The 27,926-nt window shown below is 39.1% G+C and overlaps 1 protein-coding gene across 4 annotated transcripts; it reads right to left on the bottom strand.

Moving 5' to 3' along the window:
• Positions 1 to 346: 346 nt before the first annotated feature.
• On the bottom strand, positions 347 to 27,926 carry abat (4-aminobutyrate aminotransferase). Of its 4 annotated transcripts, XM_028022101.1 has the most exons (18): positions 27,776 to 27,890; positions 27,189 to 27,259; positions 21,559 to 21,618; positions 18,147 to 18,287; positions 14,590 to 14,687; positions 14,431 to 14,460; positions 11,972 to 12,089; positions 9,820 to 9,869; positions 8,198 to 8,278; positions 7,986 to 8,078; positions 7,559 to 7,621; positions 7,404 to 7,467; positions 6,148 to 6,296; positions 5,563 to 5,700; positions 4,962 to 5,129; positions 3,758 to 3,904; positions 3,058 to 3,169; positions 347 to 2,445 (listed from the first exon to the last, which is right to left on the bottom strand). In XM_028022101.1, the coding sequence occupies exons 4-18, from the start codon at positions 18,214 to 18,216 to the stop codon at positions 2,324 to 2,326; spliced, it is 1,503 nt and encodes a 500-aa protein (XP_027877902.1). In that variant the 5' UTR covers positions 18,217 to 18,287; positions 21,559 to 21,618; positions 27,189 to 27,259; positions 27,776 to 27,890; the 3' UTR covers positions 347 to 2,323. The 4 variants fall into 4 exon arrangements, with proteins under 4 accessions (XP_027877902.1, XP_027877905.1, XP_027877906.1 ...); XM_028022104.1 differs by lacking the exon at positions 18,147 to 18,287 and having other exon boundaries at positions 27,189 to 27,243; positions 27,776 to 27,926; XM_028022105.1 differs by lacking the exon at positions 18,147 to 18,287 and having other exon boundaries at positions 27,776 to 27,836.

The raw sequence follows: 27,926 nt of genomic DNA, 5'->3' as shown, positions 1-27,926 counted from the left end.
ATCATGAGACGTTCCTTGTGTGACACCTTATTAATGAGAAACCTTTTTATAGCCATCTGGTTGGGACTGAACCAGCTGATATTCATTTGCACTGATAGATTTCAGCTGATGTCTTGGCCTTTTCTTGGAACAAAATTCAGGAGTTTTCATTGGAATAATACCATATCTAAAAACTGGAAGGTGGCGGTAATGCACCTATATGTTGTTTGCCAACTGCAATAAAGAAGGAAAGAAGAACTCTTAAAAACTCAGGTAAATGCTTGATGTATAATAGACATGATAAATGCTTAAGTTTTTTAACTGTTTTCCTAAAATAACTTCAGTGAAAATAATCAAGAAACACGTGTTAATTAAAATGGCATTTATTTGTCACAATACAAGGACAGAATGTTTTATAGACGACATTTATTATTGTTATAACAGTTATAGCTAAAGTAATTACATCAAGACCTCAGATCACCAGTGCAAGTAGTTAGACTTGTTTAAAAGGACGTCATCACAGGGACTCTGTGTAATACTGACTGACAACAAACAGACAGGCACTGTTGTCATCACTAACACCATGCTGGACATCAGCCTGCCCACACGCAGCAAAACCTGACCCAAACTCACCCTGTGGAATAAATATAAGACGTTACATTAACTGGCATATAGTTTATGGATGACTGTTATAAAACCAACGAACATGTACTCATGTATATAACTGGATATTATTCTAATTTAACTGTAGTAACAAAATTAACTGTAGCTACACTTTAAATGAAGCCGTTCACATTCCTAACACACGCTTCATTCAGGGACACAACAGAACATCAGTTCGGCTGTGAAACTGGTCTGCTCCAAATTCTCAGCTTTAACTCAGCAGGGACCAGAGCTGTGCTGTCTCTGTGCCCTGTGTCCATCTGCCTCAGGAAAAACTCTACATTTCCTCTGAGCTCTATAATAAGGACGTTAGGGTGGGGTAAACTTGCTCTAGTATGCCTCTTGTGGCCACTAGAGGAAAAACAAACATCTGCAGTGGAGTGGAGGAGATTGTCCATCATGTAAGCTACAGAGATCACACCTGAACATGTCCACCTTTTTTCTGCTGATATAAGAATTACCCAGCATGCATTTCTCTGGACACATGTAGATTATGCGCAGATAAGCCACAATAAGAAGCTTTTCTTACTGAACTTGCACTGTTAACCATTGTAATTAAAACAAGCAAAAAAAGTAGAGAATCTTTAAACAAGCCAACTTGGCCTTTTAATATGCTTAGAAAAGTTTGAATCTGTTGTATCATTGGGATATCTGTGGCATCTTTATTAAATTTGAAGTCAGTTGTACTCTTACAGGTTGATGTAAGAAATATTAAATGAAAAAGTGGTCAAGGGAAACATAAATTGAATAATATGGGCATGTTTGAAGCAGCCTAAGATATTGTCGTAGTCTGTTAGGATTCAGGTTTGTCTACAACAAGGCTGAACAGTCATTCCCAAACAGGACAGCATTAAACCACATGCAGTCTGCTGGTTTGCTTTTCACTGTCAGGGTTCTGCATTCAGGACCATATTCAGCCTTTCTTCTAACACACTAAATACTTTGGTTCTTCATGCTTAGGATGGGGACAGCCTTATTAACATGCAGCTACATTATCATTTACAGATTGGACTCTGTTACAGGATCGCACACATCCTTATTCAAATATTTGCAGACGTTCTGCAGCGTCTTCCTGTAGAACGAACGCCGTTCTTTAGACCAGGTGAAGATCAGATGACACAGAACGGTCACGAAGTAAACAGTGAACGGGAAATTAATTTGTTTCTGAGCTGTTAGCGCTGGATGCTAATTAAAAGGATGTGAAACAGCTGCGTGGTGGAAAACATGTTCATGCGCTTCACCAACACCGCCTGGCTGAGGTGGCCAATAAGCTGAGTGGTTTACTTTGCATTTCTGGGGAACAGCTAAGGGGCGTGCTGGGGGTCTGCCGGGACGTCATCCAGTCTGCTGGCAGCCTGATCAGTCTCTGTGGGCCAACATGAACCCAGCTGAATGACATAAAGAATATCTTAGCTGATTTATTTTAGGGAAGCATCTTCATTCTGAAAATGGATCCTCTGGTCCAAACTCTGCATGACTTACTGGCTCTGTCTACATGGCTCCACGAGTAAAAGGATGTATCTGTAATATCTAAGGAAAACTGCAGTTTTAAATGTTATGAACCTAACAGGTTCTGGATGTTTAAACTGAAAAAAAACATGTTATCTGTGCTTATCACGACAGCCAGATTCCCTAACTCTGTCCTATGTAGGTTCTGCTTCGGTTCCTTCAGGCGCGGCCTTTATTTGTACTGAGTCAGGACGTCGTTAAAGATGTTGAGGAAGATGTGGACGTGGTATTCCTTAAAGACGAGAGCAGGACGGAAACGGATGGACTGGTCCCCACATCCTCCCAGGAGCACGCCTGTTGGCGACAAACATGGTTACTGTTACTGTGGCCTCCTGTCCCTTACACAGCTTCAACATAAATATAAAAACACACTTTAGTTTGAAATTCTTTACTTTTTATTTTAAACTTTGCATGTGAATTTGGTTTAGTAGGAAAGTTAAATTTGTGGGTTGTGCCCATGAAAAAAAACTTTATTTTCAAGCTACTTGTGGTGGAGGCAGTGTGATGATGTGGGATGAAGAAACTTTTAGCATTCTGTAACTTTTAGCATCCTATAACATCACGTTTAAGAGCCAAACTGTCCTCCAAGAAGTTAAACACCTGGCGATTTATCAGTCTACCTCTGGAGAAGACGGACGGACCCAAACTGAACCCCTGTGGGATCAGCATGGTGGTGCTGGCCTGATGTGGCTGTTTACAGGAGGTGTGGAGCCCTCTGGTGGTTAAGTGAATGAATTGTTAAACTGACAATAGGTCTTGTTTTGTCAAACCTTAATCATCTAAGCATATAAATGACACCAAAACAAGCTTAGCACTATCACAGAGGAAGAGACACAACCAATATCTGCTACTAAACCCAAAAATACATTTTCCCTACATTATAGAACCATTTCAAGAAAAATGTACCTTTGTCTCTGGCCTGCAACAGCAGTCTGTCTCGCGTGGCAGCGTCCCGCACATCAATGGCACAGAACGTCCCCTGTCCTCGAGCTCGGCTCAGCAGGCCGGGGTACTGAGCCTGGAGGGGGGAGGGGTTGGCTCGTTATCACAAACACTCACATGATAAAAACACCAACAACAATCTGAACTACTGCAGCTCCTTAGGATTTTTCTTAATACTTCAAATCATTCACTTTGAAGATTTTTAACAATTTTAAAAAGGTAGAGCTTACAATACCTGAAAGTATTCACACACATTTCAATTTTCAGATTTATTTTTTTCAAGATTGTGAGCTTATAGTGACAGATCCCAAAAACATCTGCAGATGTAACCGCAGCAAAATGTGGTTCAAGAAATGAATGCCACACTTTTCAGACTTTTATTTGTGAGAAAATGTAAAACTCTGGATGATTTTACTGCAGCTCCTCTTATTTTGTGCTGGCCCTTTATTAAAAATCCTAATAAAATACACTGAAATATCTGGTTTTAATGTGGAAAGTGTGGAAAAGTTCAAAGAACTATGAATGGCAACCATTCCTGTCAAGGCATGTTTGTTCTTCTATCTACAGTAGGTAATCTATTGCACTTAAAGTGTAAGTAAGACTAAAGCATTAACAACATGAAATGACTGAAACAAAGTGATGTTCCAGAGGTGATCTGCTGTACCTGCAGCTCATAGAGGCCGTTCAGCAGAGCCTTCCCAGAGCGGGCCACTTCCTCCAGGAGGTTCTCTCTGCGGATCACGTTAAGAACCTCAACCAGGAACAAGTTCTTGGACGGGTCTCCCATCCAGGTGTTAAAAATACGGTACGGCTGAAAAACAAACACCACAAGCATAAGATTATTAACATGAGACATTTATATCCCGGCATCTGCTCTAATCTGATCTGACAAACGGCAACAAACCCAGATTATTTTCTGCAAGCTGTAGCAAGTTTGTAAAGTGTAAACCAAACTTCTGCTCAGCGTTCTGACCCGGTGCTGCTGCTGCACAGGCAGGCATGGTGGAAGAACCAGACTGGTTCTGGTTGTAATAGCTGGAAATCAAATTCTGGAACCTTCATGTGTGCTGAACAGTGACAGAACCATGTCGTGATATTAATTTGATCAGTTACAAACATCCGAACTTTTTCCCCACAAAGGAAAAGGTTCTGATCACTTTGAACGTCTGAGTGTGATTTTATCTTTCATCATTTTAGAAAGCTAGCTTTTTCATATAATCTCATGTATTCTCCATGCATGGTGTCATAAAGTGTGACTCTTTAGAAGCTGCATTAATATACATGAGATTTTTTAGATCTTTGTGTTTTTGTTTGCAGGTCCAAAAACGACATCATTCAAAATGTAAAATGTAAATTTTTTTGGGGGGGGGGGAAATATACACACAAGTATGTATTAACTATACTAAATGAATATTCTATTAATAAAATACATATACTTAGACTTAGACTGACTTTATTGTCATTTTGCATGCACAGGGTGTATACAGAACGAAATTTCGTTGCATACATTTTTCTTTCTAAAATGCATATGCATTATTGCACAGTTTAATAATGCTATTAAACTATTGCAATATCGTTAAAGCACAATGACAGCTTTAATAGAGCAATAATATGATTTGATATTTTAATTAAATATGTAACTTCCCATTTTAATGACTAAATTTCACATAAATATTCTATTTACTTACTGCATTGTCACATTTACAAAAGATAATATATATAAATTATATGGTTTGAATTTGTTAAATACATTTATTTCACATATCTAACATGATGAATTTTAAATATTGTGCATAATACAGTGTGTGGTTGATGTACTCAAGCTGGGCCTGAAATCAACAGCTGACTTAAAAGTCCAGCTGACCCACCTTATCGGCCTGCAGCTCGTCCTTCTGGTAGTAACCTCCCGTCAGCAGCTTCTTACTGAAGGAGACGACCTCTGCCGGGTCGTCCATGCCCCAGTGCTCATGGGCCCAGAACTTCCCCGTGCATCCGCCGCCAGTCTGGATCTCATCCACATGTAAAGCACAGCCATGCTGAGAAACAAAACATTAGAACGCCGAGATGTGAGACAGTGACCTCTCATGGTGAAGCCCAGGTACCTCTGAACATTTCACTTCTTGGCTTTCATTTATGAAATATTTGCAAAAATGTAAAAGAAAAAAACCCCATAAAATATGTTGTCATTATGTGTTGAAGTAAAGAAAAAAAAACAACAAGATTTTAATCCATTTTGGAATGAGGCTGTAACAGCAAAATGTGTAACTGTTCTGTCAGTCTGCTCCGGGGCAGCTGTGGCTACTATCCAGTAGCTCACCATCATCAGTGTGTGACTGATTTCATATAAAGCCTCTGAGTGTCCCACTAAAAGCACTACAGGTCTGATTTCATTTGGTTGCTTTTACTGCTCCGTTCTTCCCTCCCATTCAAGCAGAACCGAGGCTGTGAGGCCTCAGCAGGACGGCTGACCTTGCGTGAAATGTTGCGGAGGTTTCTGAAGAAGTCTGGGGAGGCGTGGTTATCTCCACCTTCAGACTGAATCGGTTCAATGACGATTCCTGCAACAGGTTTCCCTTTCTGCCTCCACTTCACAATCAAGTCCTCCACCTAGAGAGAAACATACATACACACACACACACACACACACAATTGCTTCTTTACTAGAGGAGCTAAACCTTCACCTCTATATTAATAGTCATCTCATAGTTAGAGCTCATAGAAAAAGGCATCAGACATTCACTGTAAAACAAAACATAAACAAAACATATAAATATAATAAACAGACTTTAAACCCCACCTACTATTTATTATTTTTAAAATTTTTACTTACAGTACTTTTTGAAAATACATTTTATGAAGGTCAAATAATAAAAAGGCTTCACACCAAAATGAAGTTTATATGAGAATGGTCTTGTTATTTTTTCCCCCTTCAACAGCCACTGCACATTTATTACCAATGACCATAAATAAGAGATGAGACTTCAGCCTGTGCTATACATGGGTGTGTGTGTGCGTACCCCCACACACAAACACACGGTCACACAGTCAGCCCACCTCCTCCAGACAGCGGGCCTCTTCCTGAGCGTTCTCTCGGCTGAACTCCTCCAGCGGATACTTGAGTCTGGGAAACGGAGCAACTGGCCAATCAAACGACGGTATATCCAACTTGTGAATCACTTTGGAGTGTGTTGTTGCCAAACAGCCTTGAAAAGGAGCAAAATATGAAAACATACATGGATATTAGCCATGATTAGCATTCACTGTCTCTATACAGAAAACAAACTTGGGACTGAATTAATAATGTCTAAGAAATCTTCCTGCTGTGAATGAAAGCTTAGAAAATGCTGCTTCAGAAAACTCCTGTTAACATTATTTTCATACACATATTGGAAGTGTTATAATTACTTTGGGTGCATTTAATCTTTTAGATACTGATATTTTGTTTAAAGAAAATCTGTTTTTGCTGGTAATCAGGTGCCGGAAACTCTGACATGTTCTGACCCAGAGGCAGCGACGCTACACACACCGACAGCACAAACACAGAAAAACAACATGGATCTATACACAGATCCTACTGTACAGATGTGTATGAATTCTAAAGTGTTATTGTTTTAATGCAATTTTTTTTTTTTACTATAACAACCGGAGGAGTTCAGTGTACCCAAATCATTTACTCAAGTAAGAGTAGAACTACTTTAACATATTTTTACTCAAGTGAAAGAAAAAAGTATCCATTCAGAAAATTACTCAAGAGTAAAAAAAGTATTTGGTAAAAAGTCTACTCAACTGATTGAATTATCAATCATTTAATATTTAAAAATTACATCATCAGACTGATCAAAATATAAATCTATTTATATTTACCAAAAGATACACACATCTTATAAACAAAACAGAAATATAATAAGATTTTGGTATCTTAAGGATGAAAATGACAATAATTTATGTAATTAATAAAAAATAAGACTATCAGGGGGAAAAAAACATTTTTCCAAATCAGTTTCTTTCAATAAAAAAACTTAAGAAACTTTAACATAAACTGCAGGTGTGTGTCTGTCTGGTGGATTTTGGATGAAACATGTTTGTTCTTCATTCAGGGGGTAAAAAAATCCAGAAATTTTACTCAAGAGTAGAGACACTTCATGATAAAATTACTCAAGTAAAAGCAAAATGAACAACGTAGTAAAAATCCTCCTAAAATTAAATTTTTTCAAGAAAGTTACTCGAGTATATGTAATTGAGTAAATGTACTTAATTACTTCCCAACTCTGGTAATAACACTAGACATAAACAGGAAGTGTGTAACATACCCAGTGTTCTGCCATGAAAACCTCCCATAAAAGACAAAATGCTGAGGTCTGGACATCCTGGGCCCTGAGGGGCACAAAGCAAAACGTGAAAAAAGAAAACGACGGGGGTTGAGTTGTTTCTACACATTCAGCACTAAGCTGGTAGGTGGGCCGACCTGGTTTGTCATGCAGGAGGTCAGCTCCTCCTCAGACGGTGTGTTGTGGCCCCGCTCCTTGTTCTGAAGCGAAGCAAACAAACAATCAGGGCTCCACAGGAAGATCATCACCACTGACTGTGAACATGTTACTGATGAGGATCACAGAGATTCAATCAGCCCTAAAACACTCCAATTCAAAAAGAGTTTGGTTTTAGCTTAAGTCATTGTCATGAATGTGTCATGAAGAAAAATGAAAATAAATCTTAAGCATAAAGTATGTTAAGTTAATAAAGAGGAGCTACTTAACATTCCACTGAAAATCTGATGGTTCTGATGGTACCTGCCTGAAGGTTGATGCCTCCTTCCAGCTGCTTTACATCTGTTTACCATGACGGTGTGGACGTTCTGATGGCTAACACCACTCTGGGTGGACACACACACTTACCCTGTACCAGATGAATATGGACTTGAAGGCGTTCTCGTTGGAGCACGAGCCACAGGCCATGGTCTGAACACGAGTCATTCCACTGGGAGCGATCTGACGGAGAGAGGAACAGCCGGGTTCAGTGGGATCATCTTCTCTCCTGTTAACTACTGGGAACTAGAACACGTGTACAACTGTTAAAGAGCGTGTGTGTCAGTGTGTGTGTTACTAACTGAGAGAAGACTTTCAGTGATTTTTTCTGGAAAATTCTCAGGCGGCAGGATTCCCAGCGCAGGTCGGTTCACGAATGTGCTCTGAAAAAAAAAAAAAAAAAAGCAGAAACTAAGTCAAAGAAACACACAAGGCTTTAAATACGACTGTATTCCATCACTTCACTGAAACAGTTTAGAACAAAATGTCTTCATTTATCATCATCATCACCTGTTCTTATTCAGAAAAGTCAAAGAAAGCTGTTCTGCAGAATCAGTCCTGACTCCTCCCTGAGTACCACAGAGGTTCCACATTTTACTGTCCATCAAGCTGCATCTTGGGACATGGAGTGTTTCTACTACCGTTCAGTCTGACTGATAGTTTGGAACATCTTTTTAATTCATAAGCTTTACTGGATTTGATTAAGAATTATGTATCTAAGCTGTTTTTAGAATTGTAATACTAGTATTTATTCAATATTTATATGGCTAGTTGTAAAAAAGTTTTATGTTTCTATTGTGTTCTCCTGGCTATGTGAAACACTCTGTCTCGTATATTGTGAACAAAGTGCTACCAAGATCTATAAACTCATGTAAATATGAAAATTCAACTTTGTACAGAATTTGTTTCAAAATCCCCATTTGCGTTTCAGTAAATGTACAGCAGCTTGAAAAACTTTTCATAATTTCCTAAATCATATTTCATCATTCTATAACCACAAACTGTAATGAATTTTATTGGGATTTTATGGGACCGACCAACACAACGTAGTGAAGATCTGGGAAGTTGAAGTGAAATTATTCATTGTTTTAAAATGATTTACCTACAAAGAAATGTCTCTTCCATTTATCTTCAGAGCCATTTTGTAGTAATCGCAAGTAAAATGAGACGATGGTGAAAAGAAAACCTGATGGAAGCTGCAGAACACTTGAGATATTGGTGGAAGTTCCTCTTCCAACACGACTACGACCCAAAGCTGCAGCCACAGTTACTATGGAAACATTTAGTTTAAAGCACATGGGAGAAAGCCCAGCCTTTAACTTAAAATATTTATAATGTGTATATTTACAGTATATGTGTATAAGGGCTATTGTAGATAAATAGAAAAGAAGTACATTTTCTGCCAAAAATTCAGAAATGTTGAGATTGATCTAAGAAATAAAATTAAAAAAACAAACTTTCTGTTTGTCAAAAGTGGAAAAGTTTAGCCTTTTTCTAGGCCTTAATATTATGCCACCATATGAATCATTTTCCTTCCACTTCACAATAATTCTTTATGCTGCTCAGTCACATGACTGCAGTTTGTTTGAGGTGTGAAAACCATCAGTGTCTGCAGGGCAGCATCTGGGATTGTTTTTACCAAGACAACATGCTCCTTTGGCTTTGTCAACTTTAGATTAACAACTTTGCTAGGCAAGTGTTTGTGTTTCCATAGTAACAACATTAGGGAAAGATCAATTGTATTTTTTTTAATTTATTTGATCTAAAATTTGCTCTAGTTTTATAATAATTGTAAAGACTTTTTTGGTATCGGTATTCTTCTTCATGTCTACATACCCAGAAGCTTCCTGCTGACTGGAGCAATATGTGTGTGTGTGTGTGTGTGTGTGTGTGTGTGTGTGTGTGTGTGTGTGTATGGACCTACCAGATTGTTGGGATTGGTCATCAGCTTGAGCAGAGCAGGATGGTTGTAACCTGAAGACAGAACAGAATTGGACAGATTAAAAACAAAACACACACACAAACTTAAGAATCATACAGTAAAATTTTGTATAATTATTTCTTACAGAAATAGAATAAAGAAAATTAGATGATTATTTGTGTCTTGCTATACAAGAGCACTAATGATAAAGCAATGTATATAATCAAATGGAAGACAAATCAGTCCATCAGAGACAAGTGAAGCTTTGCACAAAGAGTTGTTCCTGTAACACAACAGATTCTACACTGTCCTTTGTTTGACAAAGATTAAAATCAAAATGGAAAAGCAATAAGAAAAAAAACTAAGTACACCAGGGCTGCAACTAAAGATTATTTTACTAATCGACAATTCTATCAGTTATTCTGCAGATTAATCAGATAAAACATTTTTTACATTCTGTAGATTTTTCATGTAACCACTTAAGCTTATTTTTTACAATACTGGAAATACAAAAAAGATGCAAATACACAAATAATTTCACTTGACAGACTGATACAGAGAATCAGATATGCCACCCAATTTCATAATGTTCCATATAATTTTATTATATGTTTTTTATAATGTCAATAACAATTCTTATTATTAATTCTCTAAGCAGGCCCCTATTTGAGGGTGTATTTAGTTTTATTGACTTTTCTATTCTGGTTTATTTCAGTAAGGGTCATGAGGAACCTGATGAGCTTTTCTACAGACTCGTGGTTAGATTCCAGTTATTATGAACCTGGTAAATATTAGGATGTTTGTATTATGTGTAATCAGTAAAAGCCCTGATCTGGAGATCTATCTCTATCTGTGAGGTAGATGTGCATGTGTGTGTATCTACACCTCAAACACTAGTGTGTTAGTGTAACAAAGCCGTGAGTCTGATCCTTACATAAACTGATGCAGCTGGCTTATATAAATGCCGGTGCTGTTCCAGCTGTGACCAGCAGGGAGCAGTCAGCTACCAACTCAGTTAGAATAGAAATCTCTCTTATTGGGGAAATTCAGGTGCAGCAGCAAAGCGACAGGCTAACAGAACCATGCAGATACACAGAAGGATAGAATATATAAAAGTAAATAATAATAAGAAGAAGAATGAGAGACGTCCAGCATAAGAAAAATAATACAGTGCAGTTATTAAGAGTTCCTCTCTCTCACCTGTAGGGAAAACAAGCTGCTGCTAAAGCAAAGTGATGACACAGTGGCATCACTTCACCACTTGTTGGTATTATTCCTTTCTAAAAACTTTTTATTTTTTGAAAAACTGAAAAGAAACAATTCTTAAGAGAATCAGAATGACACAATTAGAGCTACAACTAACGATTGTTTTTGTTATCAGTTATTTTATTGACTATTTTGACAATATGATAAAATAATTGGCATCAATTTTTCATTTGACTACTTCTGGGATAAATCGGATTAATTGTTTCAGCCCTATTCAATGTGTGAGATAAGTCTAACGCTTGGTTAGGATGGGACATGTGTAATAGCAGGGATGTTTGACTGCATGGTGTGAAAATACATGTTAGTGCTGAACATTTTAAAATAAGGCTTAGGTGAATAAATCCTCTAATCTGCATAATCCCAGGTTTTTAGAAATAGAGGAATCTTAATCACACCAATAAGTTCAGTAGAAACAGTAACCAGCTCAAACTGTCAGGCCTGTTGAAATCCTGCATTAATTAGGAAGGAGCTGCAGGCGACAACAAATGCCTTCTGTCACAGAGACCCTAAGGCCGCCACTTCAAAATGGATTTCAGAAATGCTGCAGATCGGGGATGACAGTCGGAGAGCGGCGGAGCAGAGTTTATGGTTTCACAGAGGCAGCCGTCTGGATTTGTGCTTTAGAACCAAACTTTGTCAAATGTGGCTGAATGTGGTGACATTTACGGGACATTTCAAAGTAAAAAAAACAAACAAACAAAACTATTTTGTGGAGGGAATAAAAATACAACTTTTGTAAGTTTAGTACATAAGTGTACTAAATAAAGAGATGGAAATGTAAGTCAGGGGTCAGATTGTCTGGCTTACCTAAATAAAAATCAAGCATTGCTGAGTTTATTTTATTTTATTTTTTGGATCTGATGATTGAACTGGATCTTGTGTTACTAACCAATCGGAATGGAGGAGATCTGAGTGTAGATGTCCAGCATGCGGTTGCCGTCCACGTCCACCAGGTAGTTTCCTCTGCTGTCTTCATAGTTACAAAAGAAGTTGACTGCACCAACATTCTGCAAACAAACACGTTTGGTTTTACTATAAGCCAATCAACAACATTTGATACAATTAATACTTAAAAATAACAACCGACCAAAGAGTTTGATTTTATGTCGACACATTTAATCAAACACCACCAGTGCATCCCCCCCCCACCAAAGGTCAAAGTCTACCAGGGTGATGTTAAGAAGAAACTTGTAGATCCAAATGTTTATCACACTGGGCTGGGAAATATATCATCATTTAAGAAAATACTTAAAATGACTATTTCCAATTTTTATATAAATTTACAAAAGTCTTTACCCTTCAGCATATAATCTGCTTAAAACCTAGTTTTTCCTTATGTTCCTGAAAGCATCGCCACCTTAACCACCTTAACAACCTTAACAACCTTCAGTGCAGAGTGACAACACCATGGCAACAGCAGAACAACTCAAACGGCTCAACAAGAACGGCAGAGGTCGTGTCACCTGCAGGGCAAGCTCAATGAAATGTGTGCTGAGTCAATAAACATGCAAAACGCAACATCTGGATTTGTTCCATGTTTTTCAATTCATGCATGTGAAATCAGAAGTTGTATCTGTGAAAACAAACATTTAGAAGTTACGAATACAAGTTACAACGTTCCAAGTAAAGATCAGAGATTTAGAAATACAAATCTTCAACCCTGAGGATCTAATAATGACAGACGTTATGGAACACTGGAGAGATCAAATATGACTTAATAGAACTTTCACTACATAATTTAATGCCTTAAAATTGGACCTCTGTATTCTTACAGATAACCCCTGATTTCACATGTATACGAGTTGAAAAACACAAAACAAATATTACATTTATACATATTCACCGACTTAAATTTTAAAATTTACAAATTTTGACTCCTAGGCAAACACTTTTTACAGACAGTAACCATACCCATATATCAATGCAGTTTAATCATTTCCCTTTGTTGACCAATAAAATCTTCTATCCTAATCTGTTCTGTGGTGATCATGTCTGGACGTGAAGCAACAGAACAAATAATAGATCAGTTATGAGTGTTATTTCACACACAGATCTCTGGCCCTCATTAAGCTGCAGACTGAATAACTTGTGTGAAGATAAAGTAATTAAGACGGAGCGGAGGCTCCGAGAGGCTCGCTCTGTACTTACACAACAGACCAGAGGTGGCTCTCACTTACAGCTCACTCTGTATGAAACTCCATCCTTTCATTAGCGCTGGCCTTAGTGATCATGTGTACACAGAGCAGACGTATTAGCAGGCTTATACTTTTAGTGGAGCATGAGAAGATATCCGTGTTTTATATTTTACAGCATGTTTCTATAGTTTTTGGTGCTGAAACTTGACTTTTTTTTCTATATCAATTTCTGCTCCTGTAAGAAAATGAAATCATAAATAAATGTATAAGTGCTAAATCAGTGTTGTTTTCCCAATGTTTGCACGGTTAGTGTAAAGACGAGCCAGGACGGCTGTAGGCCTCTGCAGAGGCACCGTGTCTCCTGGAGAAGTGAAATGTGGAACAGCGGCTGTGCTGCAGGGGGCATTTAACTGGTTCACTGAGTTAATACAAGAGGAGATGAATCTGACCACACACACTGATGAGCTATATGTATGAAGAGGAACCAGCCTTACACTAGTTCACATGGAAGGGAGAATAATAATAAATTTACAACTAATCAGAGTATTTTAGAATAGTTACAGTTTATATCCACCCATATCCTCCATTATAAAGGGCTAGTATTATGTATTTTCCAGGCAGATAGTGCCTTATAGTTACTTTTAGCACAATAAAGTAACTATGTTACCTGCAGTTGTTTTAAAAAAGCAATAAATGTCAAATATAAATTAAAAGACATTTGATATAAAGTTTAATGCCTTGAAATGGTACTTTCCAACACTCCGCCTTCTGGAAGTCGTCACAACAATCTTTCTGCATTAAGCCTCGTCTTTCTTTTCTCTTTCTTTCTCACCCTAAGAAAGGGGCCCAGCACACTAGGACCAGGCTTCGGCCCCCAAAAGGTCCATCAATCTGCAGCAGGTTAGTAAATATGTTACAGAAGGTCTTACATAGAACAGCTAAACACGTACGTATGCACGCACCCACACCCCCCCCCCACACACACAGAGCATGTCTTTCTATCTTCACAGAGACTTTGCACTGACTTTCATTCATTTCTGTTGCCTAAACCTAAAACTAACCTGAACTCAAACCACACTTTGATCCTAAACAACATTTCTTCTTATGGGAAACTACTTTTGGGCCCCATAAGGAGCAGTGGGTCCCCACAATGTGAAAATGGGCCTTACAATATATCAAATAAAAGGCCTGACACAGAAATATTCCCACTCACCTGAATGTCTCCCAGTTGTTTTGTCAGCTCCTAAGATAAAAGAAAACAAAACAAGGTTTGTAACACTCCATATGACCTGAGGAAGGTACTCTGTTTTTGAGTGCTTGCATGTGATTTGCTGTGTTTTTGCCTCTGTAACATTGTGCAAGGTTGCATTACTTGTGATCGGGGCCCAGGAACTGTAGTTTTCATTAAGGGTCCATCATAGTCGTACTCCACCTGCGTCTTCGCTGCTGCCTTACTGACGTAGCGGCACCCTGACAGATACACATTCAAGTGAATGAATGAACAAATACATGAACAGAGACACTCTATGTTCATGCATCTACACTGAAGTTAAAGTAGAATAACTTCAAGGTTAATGTAGATTGTTATGGCCCCCAAATGTTGGCATCAGTCAGGTGTACAGGTGAACGTCCGGCTGCTCCTCTGTTATGTTGCTGCTGTAATGTGACACTGGCCAGGCCAACTTTCCCAACTGCTTTACCTAACAAATGTCACTTTACTCTCTAAGCTTCAGCTAATGATGTGAAGGCAGGCAGCTCCGTCAGCTTTTTTTTTGGGAAAAAGGTTATGACTAGTTAAAGGGCAGAATTATATTAATTAATTTTTTTTTTTTTTACATCGTGTAATAATGTCATTCCCTCTGAAGTGTTGCCTTGATTCTTTCAGGCATGTTTGAGAATTCCCTTAATCGCCAGGGTAACCACTGAGCTGTGCAAAACACCTGCCTGGGTGGACCTAGCTCCGCCTTTGAGAATGAAGCTCCTCCTCTGAGCTGCAGTTTTCAAGCCTCCACCTCACAGAGCAGCCCTGTCCCACTCAGCTCCTTCAAACTAGCCAGCAGCAATTAGCAGACACCTGGTAGAACAGTGCATCTGCAGTTCCAACCAAACAACTTCTCAGTGAAAAGCTGGTAAAAATGTTCATGAGACTGTCTTGGGAAAACAAAGTATCTTCAGTCAGAGGCTTCTTCAGATTCAGTGCAATACAGACTGCTACAGGAGATCTTTCCTACCAAAAGCCATCACTATCTATAATAACTCTTTGAAGACTTTGAATTAATGAGTTTCAAAGCATTTAATTCCCCTTTAGGATCAATAAAGCATTTTTGAATTGAATTGAATAAGATAGAGGAGCCATGTTGTGATGACTTTGTTAAGGTGGAGTTTCAGAAAAACCATGAGTTTTAAAGAGACAGAGGCCCAATTTAAAGTCATTCAGTTACACAGTAAAATGTTTTAAAAGTCATATTTTATGTATATAGCATTTCTATAACAACTTAAGGTGACATACAGTACAGACCAAAAGTTTGGACACACCTTCTAATTCAATGGGTTTTCTTTATTTTCATGACTATTTATAAGGCAAGAAATCCCACTTATTAACCTGACAGGACAGGTTGACCTATGAAGTGAAAACCATTTCAGGTGACGACCTCTTGAAGCTCATCAAGAAAATGCAGAGTGTGTGCAAAGCAGTAATCACAGCAAAAGGTTGCTACTTTGAAGAAACTAGAATATAAGGGCTATTTTCAGTTGTTTTACACTTTTTTGTTTAGTGCATATTTCCACATGTGTTATTCATAGTTTTGATGCCTTCAGTGTGAATCTACAATGTCAATAGTCATGAAAATAAAGGAAACTCATTGAATTAAAAGGTGTGTCCAAACTTTTGGTCTGTACTGTAGTTACATGGCTATGCTATAAAACGGCACTATGTGCCTGTAAAACACATAATGCTTCCTATTTAAAATAATTTAACAGGATTTAATGAAAACAGGGTACACAGGGAGGAGGTACAGAGATGTAAACCAACAGAGTCTGATGCAGCATCCACCAACATTATTCCATATAGTAATAATCAATATTATTTATAAGCCCATAAAATGTATGTCTCAAATTAAGATCTCAAAGGGCCCATTCACACACTGATGATGGCAAAGCTACTGGATAGTAGCCACAGCTGCCCCAGAAGTGAGGCTGCCATTTTGCACCATTGGCCCTTCTGACTATCACCAGCAGGCGAGGTGGGTGAAGTGAGTGCCAACGACACAAACCGAATGCAAGGCAAACTCCTACCGCCGTCCTGCATATGATCTGGAGTCATGTAAAGAACATGTCTAACCTATGATCTCATTTTTCTCATGTTTATCTGAACCTTTAAAGAATCCCTCTGTGTTGTCCAAGCCCCCTCTTCAGATTAACTTTAGGAGAAATAAATGGAAATTTGACCTTCTTCAAATGCAAAGTATACCCCATGCACATCTGGAACCCAGTATATCAGAACTAAAGACCACACTGTCACTGAAGTAGAAAACAACACTTCTTACTCTTCTGACATGCTTTAACTAGAATTTGATTGGAACAAATAGTTCTTTGAGGCTGATATCTGAGAAGGGTCAGAGTTCACCTAGCAATGGTGAATGAGTTAAAGGTGAGTCCATAAATGGAGTTTATATCTGGAGGTCGGCCGGATCTCGGAGAAGCAGGACAAACTTTGCTTCTTGTAATCTGTTAATTTGTCAGCCGAGTTGGCAGTCCCTCACTGGAACTAAAGGAAGCGGTTTAAACCAGCTCAGTCCTCCAGCACACATCGCTTTATTGTCACCGACTCTTATTCTAGTTCAGAGGGCTGGACTTCAGCACAGCTGGCCAATGACACATGGCTCTGTTACTGAGCTTTGATAAGCACATCCTGAGGTCAGTCAAACATTCACACAGATCATTCCGTGAACTGTTGAACACATCCAGGACTCCAGGGCTGAAGCTGACTGAAGATTCACCTGAAAACACTTCAAAACGCCACGACTCTTTCAGTGGTTAACGACTGAATTATACTGACCAATCAAAGCACTTTACACTACAACCACATCCAACACATGCACCAATTTGCAGATCAGTAGGTAAGTTGAGGCTAAGTGCCTTGCCCAGGGGCACATCAACATGTGACAGGAGGGTAGTGGGATTCAATCCCAGAAAGAGGAATACTGCACTCATCAAGGCCCAGTGTCACACAAACAAGGACGGAACACAACATTATGTAAAAGAGAGGCAGAAGAAGAGATAGTAGAAAGTTATTATCTTACAATAACAATTTTATTTTATTATGAAAACTGCTCTCCATCTTGTAAAAATGCCTAAATGATGGTGACCCAAATACTGCGATCATCAGCTTTAATGAGCTTCAAAGCATGCCTTATCAGTATTATTATCTTCTGTTCCTCAATATTTTAGTGGAATTGTTTTATTCTGCATATTAGAATACAACATTTATATATAAAAACATAATATGCAGACATGCACTGAGAAATCATCTGACAATTTTGAGCTCAAATCTGAGATTATCTCTTCAGTAAATTAATAATACTACATAACACCTTACAACTATATTGCAACAATTCAAAATTACGCATATATAAACGACTTGTTGTTCAAAGACAGAAAAGAGAGACAAACAAATATATAAAACAAATCTATCTAGAAATGTGCACTTAAAATTTAAAGTGTAATAACTGACATGAACACAATGCATTTCTAGATTTTTGTATATTATTTTGTAGATGTGTAGAGGTCTGTACTTTTTGTTTTTTAAAATCCAATTTTTACATAAAAAAGTGGTATTTTTAGTCTTTTATGTATTTTGTCCTTGTTAAAAAACCAAAAAAAACATGTTAAAACCAAAGAGTGGGTGGTGGGTTGTTGTTTTGGGTTTACCTGCAGAGCTCAGCCATAAGTTCTTCTGCACGCAGAGAGACAGCTGACGGCCGATCAAGCAGCTCGCCATGACCAAACAGTCACAGAGCGGAGAGCGACAGCGGCTGACACGGCGCTCACCGACCGACTTCACTCAGCCACCTGCAGACCGGCACAGACGGAACGATGCTTCAAATCAAGTGATGAGGAGTTGAGTCAGAGCAAAGAGGGAGCAGGAAAAATGAGAAGTGACAGAGCTCTGCGATTGGCCGCCGGGCCGGCTGAGGAGAGCAACCAGCAGCCAGCCGGCTCCTCCGATCACAGCCAATCAGGAGGTCATGTGTCAAATATTTACTACATGGCTGATCCATCAACTGGCTGGCAAACTAATATTTACTTCCTGTTGCTCAAACAATCTCCAGGGAAACATTCATATGTTCACAGTCCATGATCTCAATCATGTTAAAATAAAAAGTATTTTTTCTGTAAAACCTGCTGACATTAAAGCTGCGTGGGGCGCTGATGTTTAAGGGCAGAGATGTCGAGCTGAATTAATGTGAGAGCAACTTGGAGTGGCACCCAGATCTCCACCAGAACAACAACAGAACCAGAACCTCCAGCTTCTGATCTGCCTCCAGTAAACAGGAAGAATGCTACACAGACATGGCTGTCTGCTCCTTCTCCTCGCTCTTCTGCTCTTACGTAACGCAGGCTGCAGGAACAGGAACATTCCAGTTAACTGCCTTCACATACAACAGAAAACCCGGCCCTTCAGACACGCACACACACACACACACACAAGGCACATACCAAAAAAAAAAGAAGAAGAAACACCATAGACACACATGCATTCACACCCAGACGGTCTCTTGGCAACAACTCATGAACTGGATCAAACTGGTTTAGGTCGAGAGTTACACAAGACTGCATCTATGAGCCTGAGAGGGGGAGGGGAAGGGTGGGGGGGCTGCAACAGAAGGGGGGTACATAACAAAGTGATGGAGGGGGGGCGAGGAGGGGCTTGGGGAAGCTGGGAGTTTCAACTGTTAGGAGCTAAAATCAGAACACAAAGTTCTGATTTGAAACCCAGGAACCCTGCTCTGCATGCTGGGAGAGGCTGCGTCCTGATTGGTGAGTCTTTATGAAACGCATCAGATCTTCTCCTCATGTAACCTGACAGAGATCTGATGGTCAGCTCCATCCCCAGTTTCTGCTGCACTCTGTCCACACTGAGCTTCTCCCTCCAGTTCAGAGGCTTCACAGTCTCTGCCACCCGGATGTAGAACATCCAGCTCACTGCATGCATGTGGTCTGAATGTTTAACTGTTGGAACCTCATTCAGGACCCAGGCTGGGTCTCTGGAGACATGTTTATTACAGATGCGTGATACATTGGTCTGATAAATACAGCAAAACTGGGCCAAAATCAACAACCGATGTTTGTTTCCATCTTATTGCTGGGTAGGGGGGCTGGCCGTGTCATATTTGTGACAGCGGCAGTAATGGAGTGAAACATTGTGGGGCATTTAACTGAGGCAGAGAAGCAACATATGTAAGTAAGTAAGTAAAACGTTATTTGTGTAGCAACTTTCACACATAAAAATCACAAGGTGCTTCACAAAACATGTAGGAAAAATAATTCAAAGTAAGATTGAACAAATTAAAAGTCTGTTTGTGCGTTTTAAAAAAAAAGGACAGAGAAACAACAGATCTTCATGGGTTTTATGTGTTTCCAGGACATCAATCAGGTTAAGAACTGTTTACCAGTTTTTTACCTGATAGACTGAGCCCAGAAAACGACTCTCACTCTCCGACTACTGTATTGATTCCTTCTTTGTCAATTTTTGTCATTTCAGTTCTTTATCTGATCCAAGCAACAGTTTTGTATTTTACATCAGCTACTAGTTTTACTCTGGTTCCACAGCAGCAGCAGCAGCAGCAGCAGAAGGAGGAAGAGAAGGAGAGGCCCTCAGCTGATGGAGGGATGACAGATCAGTTTTTCATGAGGAAAAGCTTTGAATCTTACAAATTAAAGATAATGATACAGGACGAAATGTGGATCTGGTTTGTTCATCAGCCCAAAACAATTACTGAAGCAAATTTTAATGATGGTGAAGAAAAATATATTTAGTAGACAAAGGCCCGTCTGAATGGGTCCGAATTTTATTTTTTTTTTTTATCCGCCCGCAAGGGGTCTTTTTGTGGGCTCTAGTGTCCCTTTTTTTTTTTTTTTTTAAAGTAGGCTGACAGGAAAGGGGGAAGGAGAGAGGGGAAGACATGCGGTAAACGTCGTCGGGTCCGGGAGTCGAACCCGCGACAGCCGCATCGAGGCTACGTTTGCCTGAATGTGGGTCGCACTAACCCCTCCGCCACCACGGCACGCCCGAATGGGTCAGAATATTTAACGCTAAAAAAGATACACTGGCTTCTTCCATGTCCTGAGATAAAGAAAATCAACATCAACGCATGAGATAGCATAATATGATTTATTCTGATGCTCTACATTTGCTGCAGTGCCTGGATTTCTAATCCAACTGTATGACCCAGTTTGGAGCGAGTTCCATCTGCTACACAGATGGCCTGACCTGACACCAGAACAGCCTGGGGGAAGCAGAACCACTGGATGATCCCAGGCCTGCAGCTGTCCACAGGTCTGCAGCTGACCACAGGTCTGCACCTTACACATGAGGACAGAACACAGGAACCGAAAAACATGGTTGGTTTCCAGCACTTCTGGATAAATATTCTCCTGAGACAAAATATGAACTTTCTTGGAGGTGTGCACCTCTGTACGTCTGGTGTAGAACAGTCCCAGTGTTTCAGGAAAACTACATTATACTGAGTCAGACATGGAGGTGACATTCTAATGGTCTGGAGCTGCCAGCTGCTTCAACACCTGAACAACTTCTCAAGAAGTCTGCTCTCAACCAGAACAATCATGAAGAATCATGTCTGGCAGAGGAACAGTGAGTCAAAGCACACATCTGATCACATCACAACCCAACTGACTGGCTACAAGAAGAATGGAACAAACTTCCTCCATAGTGATTCACCGCTTGATAGTCGTTGTGGCACAAACATTTATGGTGCAACTTGTTTTTCAAGTTAAGGTTGTTTTTTAGGTTAGTTTAAACTTTATTAATCCCATAGGGAAATTGAGGTTATCTGTTGCTCACACATTAATTCACATCCACACAGCATTAAAATCGTACAGCTGGAGACATCCATAAAAGGTACAAGAATATAATAAATAAATACATACATTACTACTCTTTTCCCAAGTCTTTGTTCTTGAATAAATGAAATCCTAATTTCAGAGTTACTTTTTCTATTTACTCAGGTTATCATTGTCTGGTTAATTAGCATTAGTTTGATGATCTGAAAACACAGCAGTCCATGCTAATACAGGTAGATTTTGATTTAGAAAAACTTACCAGCTGATTTAAGAGTTCCTGGTTCCAACCGTCTTAAATGTCCTTGCACAAGGCCTGCTCCTGCAAAAACATATTGGGCAAATTAATATCAATAATTAGTCATTTCAGGAATAAGGAACGAAAGGAAAAGCGATCTGGATAAGAAACTCAACCCTGGCCTTTTACTTTAAATGGATGGACCTCATCCAGACATTATAGTGTTGGATTTGTTTAAACCCCAGGCACTGCTGGCTCTGTTTTCAGCACAAAAGAAAATGGTTTTATTTTCTGATTCCACAACTTTTTGTTTTTTAAATTAGAAACAAAAAAAATCAACAGAGCTTTCCAGCAGAGGAGATTATGCTGCTCCACATTTCCCTTTACAGTTGATTGCTCTACGGCACAGACAGCTGACAGTCCTGGCTCCAGAATAATCAGAAGAATGACCGAGCTACGGCTGGGCCCTCACATGTTAAAACAACCACAGTTTACTGACGGCTGCTGGTCAGGCGGCGAACTTGGCCTGGTCATCGTCTTCAAGAAGCACACTTTCAATGGCTGCCATGGCAGAATATTTATTTCTTGGTCAAATCTGTAAACAAGAATTTTGCAATTTTGCGTATCTGTTAGAAATTCTGAGAGCTAGCCACGCAACCATGTAGTGTTTTTTAAAATTATTATTAATGTTAAACAAACAGTATACAATGACTTGTTAAGGTACAAAGAATATTGGAACATAGGTAGGGAAAAAACAAAACAAAACATGGGGCTAAGACTATAAAAGACAAGCATGTAACAGTAAGGCAAATGATAAAAATAGTGCAAGATTTCAAACAAAAGGAAAATAGAGATATTGGCAGTTACTGTTTTTGCATACACAGATTTCAAATGTTTCAGTGAGCTGTAATACAGTTTAAATTGGTCAAGAAAAAAAAATCAAATCAAGCAGTAGAACCTCTCCATTTACAGCAGTGTATATGATATTTAACAAGCAAGAAGATAATATTTACCATGTCAGATATTTGGCTATTAAGGTCATCAACACAGTATAATATATGTTGTCCTTAATGTTAAGGGACAACCAATTCTTAATGTCTCTCCACATTTTACAAGAAAAGAGACAATTAAAAAAGAGAGATGATTAAGGGATTCTCCTGGACATTCACAAAAGCCACAACATGCTGGATCAAATTTTAATCTTCTGTGCAAAAAATCAGCCACTGGGTAAATATTGTGAGAGATTTTGAAGTGAGTCTCTTTAACCTTTGGTGAAACCGGCCATTTGACATACCTGGACAACGCCTTCTCAATTATAGACAAATTTGTTGTTGCCAAGATACTATTAGTGTAATCATTAAATAATTTAGATTTGAAGGTAGTCACAAGTACAACATTGTTGCACTTCCTATCAGTTAGAGTACAGTCTCCAATTTTCAGTTTGGGTAAGGATGAAGAAACATTAGAATATCTTAAGGTGTTTTGGATAAGATGAATAAGAGCTACAGGAATAGCTTTGCATATTTTCAGATATTCATAACAAGTACAGTTCAGAATAAATTTGTTGGTAAATTCTCTATGATTTAACAATACACCATTATTGTATGTTAAGTCAGTGACAAATACAATACCTTTTTCATACCAGTCAGTTTTAAAAATGGATTTTCTATTTACCAACATTGATCTGTTATTCCACAAAACGGAACCATGTGGGGTAAAATTATGGGTAAATATCTTTTTCCAAAAATGCAAAACTTTTTAATAAAAGTTAAGAAATAGGAATCTTGGTTAATTCAAAATCACATTTAAGCAAAAAAAAAATCCAAGCCACCGAGCTTATTAAATATGACTTTAGGGATATGAAACCATATTGAGTTGGAAAAAGACAAATAGGTCTTCAGCCAATTTATACTAAATGAACCAATCAGAGCCTCAAAATCTAAAGCTCTAATTCCTCCTTTATCATAATCTTTAATAAGATGAGATCGTCGTAAATAGTGAATTTTGTACCTCCAGATATACTGAAAGAATATTGAATTGGCTTTCCTAATATTTTTGTCAGAGATAAAAGCAGAAGGGCATGGAGAAATGAATTTGGATAATCCTTCAGCTTTGGATAGAAGAGTCCATCCAAAAATAGTCAGATCTCTAGTTAACCAAGGGCTCAAGGACTTCTTCATGCTATCCAAGCATCTTCCAATGTTTTCCTCCTCTCTTCTAATAGTATTTTTTTCAAATCAATATTCCCAGATATTTAACTTTGGACTTAACTGTAATGGAGGCAACAGACGCCTCAGAGCCTGAATGGATCGGCAGAAGTTCACATTTATCAATATTGAGAGGCAAACCAGACGCTCTGGAAAACATTAAAAGCTACTGCAGTAACTGCTGTGGAAACTATTACACGTCCTGACCTATGGGAGGTGCTATTATCAAGGATTGTAACTTTTAACTCCGTGACCTCAAAAGTGAATTAGAGTATTAGAGCAGACACACCACATACAGAGGCTACAGTCCTCTACCCAGCGGTCCCTGGTTCGATTCCCAGCCTGGGACGTCCGCTGCATATCTCCTTCTTCCTGTCTAGCCACTGTTGAATAAAGGCCACAAAAAACAAAAAACCTATGTGGCGCGCACACACACATATATATACATATAGGAATTAAAACCTGAGTTTTTGCTGCGGCTAGCTAAAAGGTTAATTGGGCATATCTAAACATAGCAACAGATAATTGGATGAAAGTTACTTCTTTTTTTTAATTTTAAACAACTTTGGCAAATGTCCAACTCTACTGGGGACTTTAGTTAGATGAGGCTTATTTCACTAAATGTCTGAAAGGATCCTGATGGAAGTAGTCACAGACTCAGAATAATGACATGAGGCTGCAGAGTCAATTCAAGAATAAATCCTGAGTCTTAAGGTGGTTTAACAGCAACAACAAAATAAAAAATTTTATTCCTAAAAACATTGTGAGGATTTACATCAAGTTATTATCCCAATATTTAATGTCATTTACAATTTATCTAAATTTTCTCATATGCAACTTATTTTCTATACATGTTGGGAATGTTGTCTTGATAATATTTAGGTTTTGGACTTTTCTGTTACCCCTCAGGTCACAGACAACGGATTGTTGGCTAACAGAAACTAAAAACAGGACATCCAGCATCTTGTAAATAACTTTTAGAGAAAACTGGACTTGATGTTTCTGCCATTTGTAAACATCTGAGATCAAGAACAACTTTCTCATCTCAGTTTTTCCTTGACTTCATGTCAGCATATTAGCCTCAACATTTTATGTCCTTTATGTTTTCTGCCTAAGTTGCCTTCACACAAAGGAGATAAAGAGATCTCTGTTACATAATGTTCCTCTGATGGTCAGAGTAGTCTCCAAAGGATTTCCATTCATAACCTTTACACAACACGTTAGTGTGTTAGAATGGAGCGACAGCTGTATCATCTCTAAATGTTCTTGCTCAAATCTTTTCTATCTAATATTATATTGAAAGACTCTGTAATGTACTGATAACACCAGAAGTGTTGTTCAGAGCCTGTGTTTTCTGTTTGGGCTTCCTGAAGTATTCTTTTTAAATTGCACATAAATGATGATCACTGAGATGAGATCAGAGATCAAACACTTTAACATTTCACTGATATTCTGGAGCAAAATTTAGGTGTCTTTTGTGTATCATGTGACTACCATCGACTACCCCTTGTGCCCTCACTCATTGCTATTCCACAGTGAGACGTAAGTCAGGAAGTGCCAACCTGTCACCATGGCAACGCTCCAGGCAAAAAGGGGGGTCTGTATAAGCTTTGTTGTGTAAAAGGAAAAACTAACCAAGAATCAGCTGAGCTGGAGTGTTCTTAGAGCATGTTTTATATAATCCGTTCATTTTCTAGAGCAGCTCTCTGCTTTCAGGTTGTTCTGTGTCAACAGGATTTCAGCCTCATGCTGATAACTTTATCATATTAGACTCAACAAAGTGTGACCTGAGGTCATGCAACTGATACATGGGTGGTCTGAGCTGGAGGAACGTGTCTAACAACATCTACACACAGATCACACTTCACCGGCAGATTTCTCTGACCTCCGACCTGCTGACATCTTGCTTCATGTCTCTAAATGTTCACAATTAAATAAAGCAAACAAGAAGCAAAGAAGAATTTGCGGTTCCCAGGTTGTGTGTGCTTAACAAACTCATATCTATATCTGACTGTCTCATCAGTGTTCAGAGCTGTTTCTGTGATTATTTCAGACAAAGTTATTCTAGTAACAAGATTAACTTCTGTCAAAGTCATAATGTTCATGTTGATGGATAGTTGTAATTCCTCTAATTTCTTTGACAGGAGCTTAAGATGTGCCTGAAGGCCGTGTATCAACATGTTGATAATAAAGCTTAACTAAAACTGGTCTGCTCCAGTCTAAAGTGGCCTGCCCTTGATGAGCTGAAATTGCATCGACGAGAAAACTGTTGCATAATCCCAGCTGTAGCGTTCAATAACACCGCGCAGCCTGAACTACTGGATTCAGTTACGCTGTGACTGAGACAGAAATGTCTCTGAAGGTAAAAAAAAAAGCAAGATATTAATAAAACTGTAGATCTGAAGCTGAAATCTTAGAACTCTACTGAGTCCATTTAACACCACATATAGCTGAATAGTGTAACTAAAATCATATTTTTACAGTAAGTATCAATATAAAAGGTAAAGGTTAAAGTTCAAACCTAACAACACATTTATGAAATTTATGAAAGCTTAGATTAAAATAACTTCATTATTTTAATAGTTTTTCCATTGACTACCAAGAAAGGTATCAATGATTTTTGGTGAGCAATTTTACTAAGACGCAAAAAAAGGTGTTCCTTTTAAGATTGATCTGGTTCTGGTTCTGGTGCTGTGCGGGTCCTTCACAGCTGTGTGCAGGCTCTGGGAGCTCCGACTCCAGCTACAGTCCAGGTCCTCTCAAGGCTGCAGCGATCCCTGTTTCTTGTTCATCTTTTCCTGACACACTTTTTCCTTCCACTCATTTTTCCATGAATTTGACTAAGCACAGAACTGTGAACAACATGCTTCTTTAGCGATGAGCTGCTGTCAAATACTACCAGTCCTCTCTTTGATATTTAGACTACAACTGAACATTTCAGAAAAAAACAAAGCAAAAAAATGTGTTCTTTTTTTTTATGAAATATTCAAATTTTTTGAAAATGACATTTGGCTTTGATTATTTGGAAGCCATATTAATCTAAATTAACATAAATAAACATGTAAAATATATGAAGGTTTAACTTTTTGAACTGAATTACTTAAGTTAACTTTGAGATGATAATTCAGTTTAGCGAGATGTATCAATACATGGTCAGTATTAATGAATGAATGAATGAATGAGACAGGCCTGTAGTATGTGATGAAAGTTTATGGCTGCAGAACAGACTCCAGCTGGAGATAAAATAAGGCTGATTACAGAGTTCTTTTATCTGCATGTTTCCGTTCTTCAACAACAACCAGGGAACAGAAGTTGACTGGTAAAGGCGGTCAGTAAGAAATGATTATGTAAGCTGTAAACGCATCACAGGTGCATTGTTGTGAACCTGCAGTGTCTCCTGTGTATATCCAAGCACCTAGAAATGATCTGTGCGTTTGAATTTCTTACCAGATGCCCTGAAGGCGTCAGACAGACGGAAGTCCTGGATGGAACAGAACAGGACCTGGAGCCACAAACACCTGATTAGCAAAGACATAAAAAAGGGAGGGGTGGCTAAATGTTGTTTAACGCAACGTTACTAACAAATTTGTGTTGGGATCAGAGCAGGCTGAATGTAGAGTTAAATCTGTTCATTTATCCCCACTATAGTCTCCCGCCCTCTACTCTCCCCCCCCCCCCAGGCTAAATCCACATCATTGCGACTCTGAAACTTGTTAAAGATGCTGAGAAAACTCCTTCTAATGACTGAGCGCGTACAAATCTGGTTCTGACTGGATCCTGCCGGTTCATCCGGAACACATTAATATTAATGCGGGCCAGCCGGGCTGACAGGGATATGTACCGGCAGGATATGTCCCACTCACACAGATGCGGGAACGGGCAAAACCGCGCTCGCGCCGTGGACGCCCCAGCCCCGAAGACCAGATGCTAGAAGTGTTCCTGAGCGCGTGCACAAACATCAACGCCACGCGGCAGAAACCTGGTCCATCCGAGAGTCTCGTGCGGCTGCCAGCGCAGAGCAGCCGAGTACTTACCGGGGATGAGCTCCAGCAGGAGGACAGCGTGTACCGCTGCGGGACTGAGGCGTGTTGGTACCGAGTGAGAGTCTGAGTGAGAGTCCCTAACTGCCAGGGGAGCACCGGGGAGGGGAGGGGCTTGTTCTGCCGGCCCCCGACACCATCTGCC

The sequence above is a fragment of the Xiphophorus couchianus genome, chromosome 7 (genome assembly GCF_001444195.1).
Source record: "Xiphophorus couchianus chromosome 7, X_couchianus-1.0, whole genome shotgun sequence".
Taxonomy (NCBI): Eukaryota; Metazoa; Chordata; class Actinopteri; order Cyprinodontiformes; family Poeciliidae; genus Xiphophorus; species Xiphophorus couchianus.
The sequence above is the reverse complement of the archived record's forward strand: the minus strand, read 5'-3'. Positions and strand labels throughout refer to the sequence as shown.

Coding starts and splice junctions, on each gene's coding strand:
- abat (XM_028022101.1), bottom strand. CDS start 18,216: ATGGCGAGCTGCTTGATCGGCCGTCAGCTGTCTCTCTGCGTGCAGAAG. Junction 7,622..7,985: donor CCATATTCATCTGGTACAGG/GTAAGTGTGTGT, acceptor GCTTCGCTTCAG/AACAAGGAGCGGGGCCACAA. Junction 3,905..4,961: donor ACGAGCTGCAGGCCGATAAG/GTGGGTCAGCTG, acceptor TTTGTTTTTCAG/CCGTACCGTATTTTTAACAC.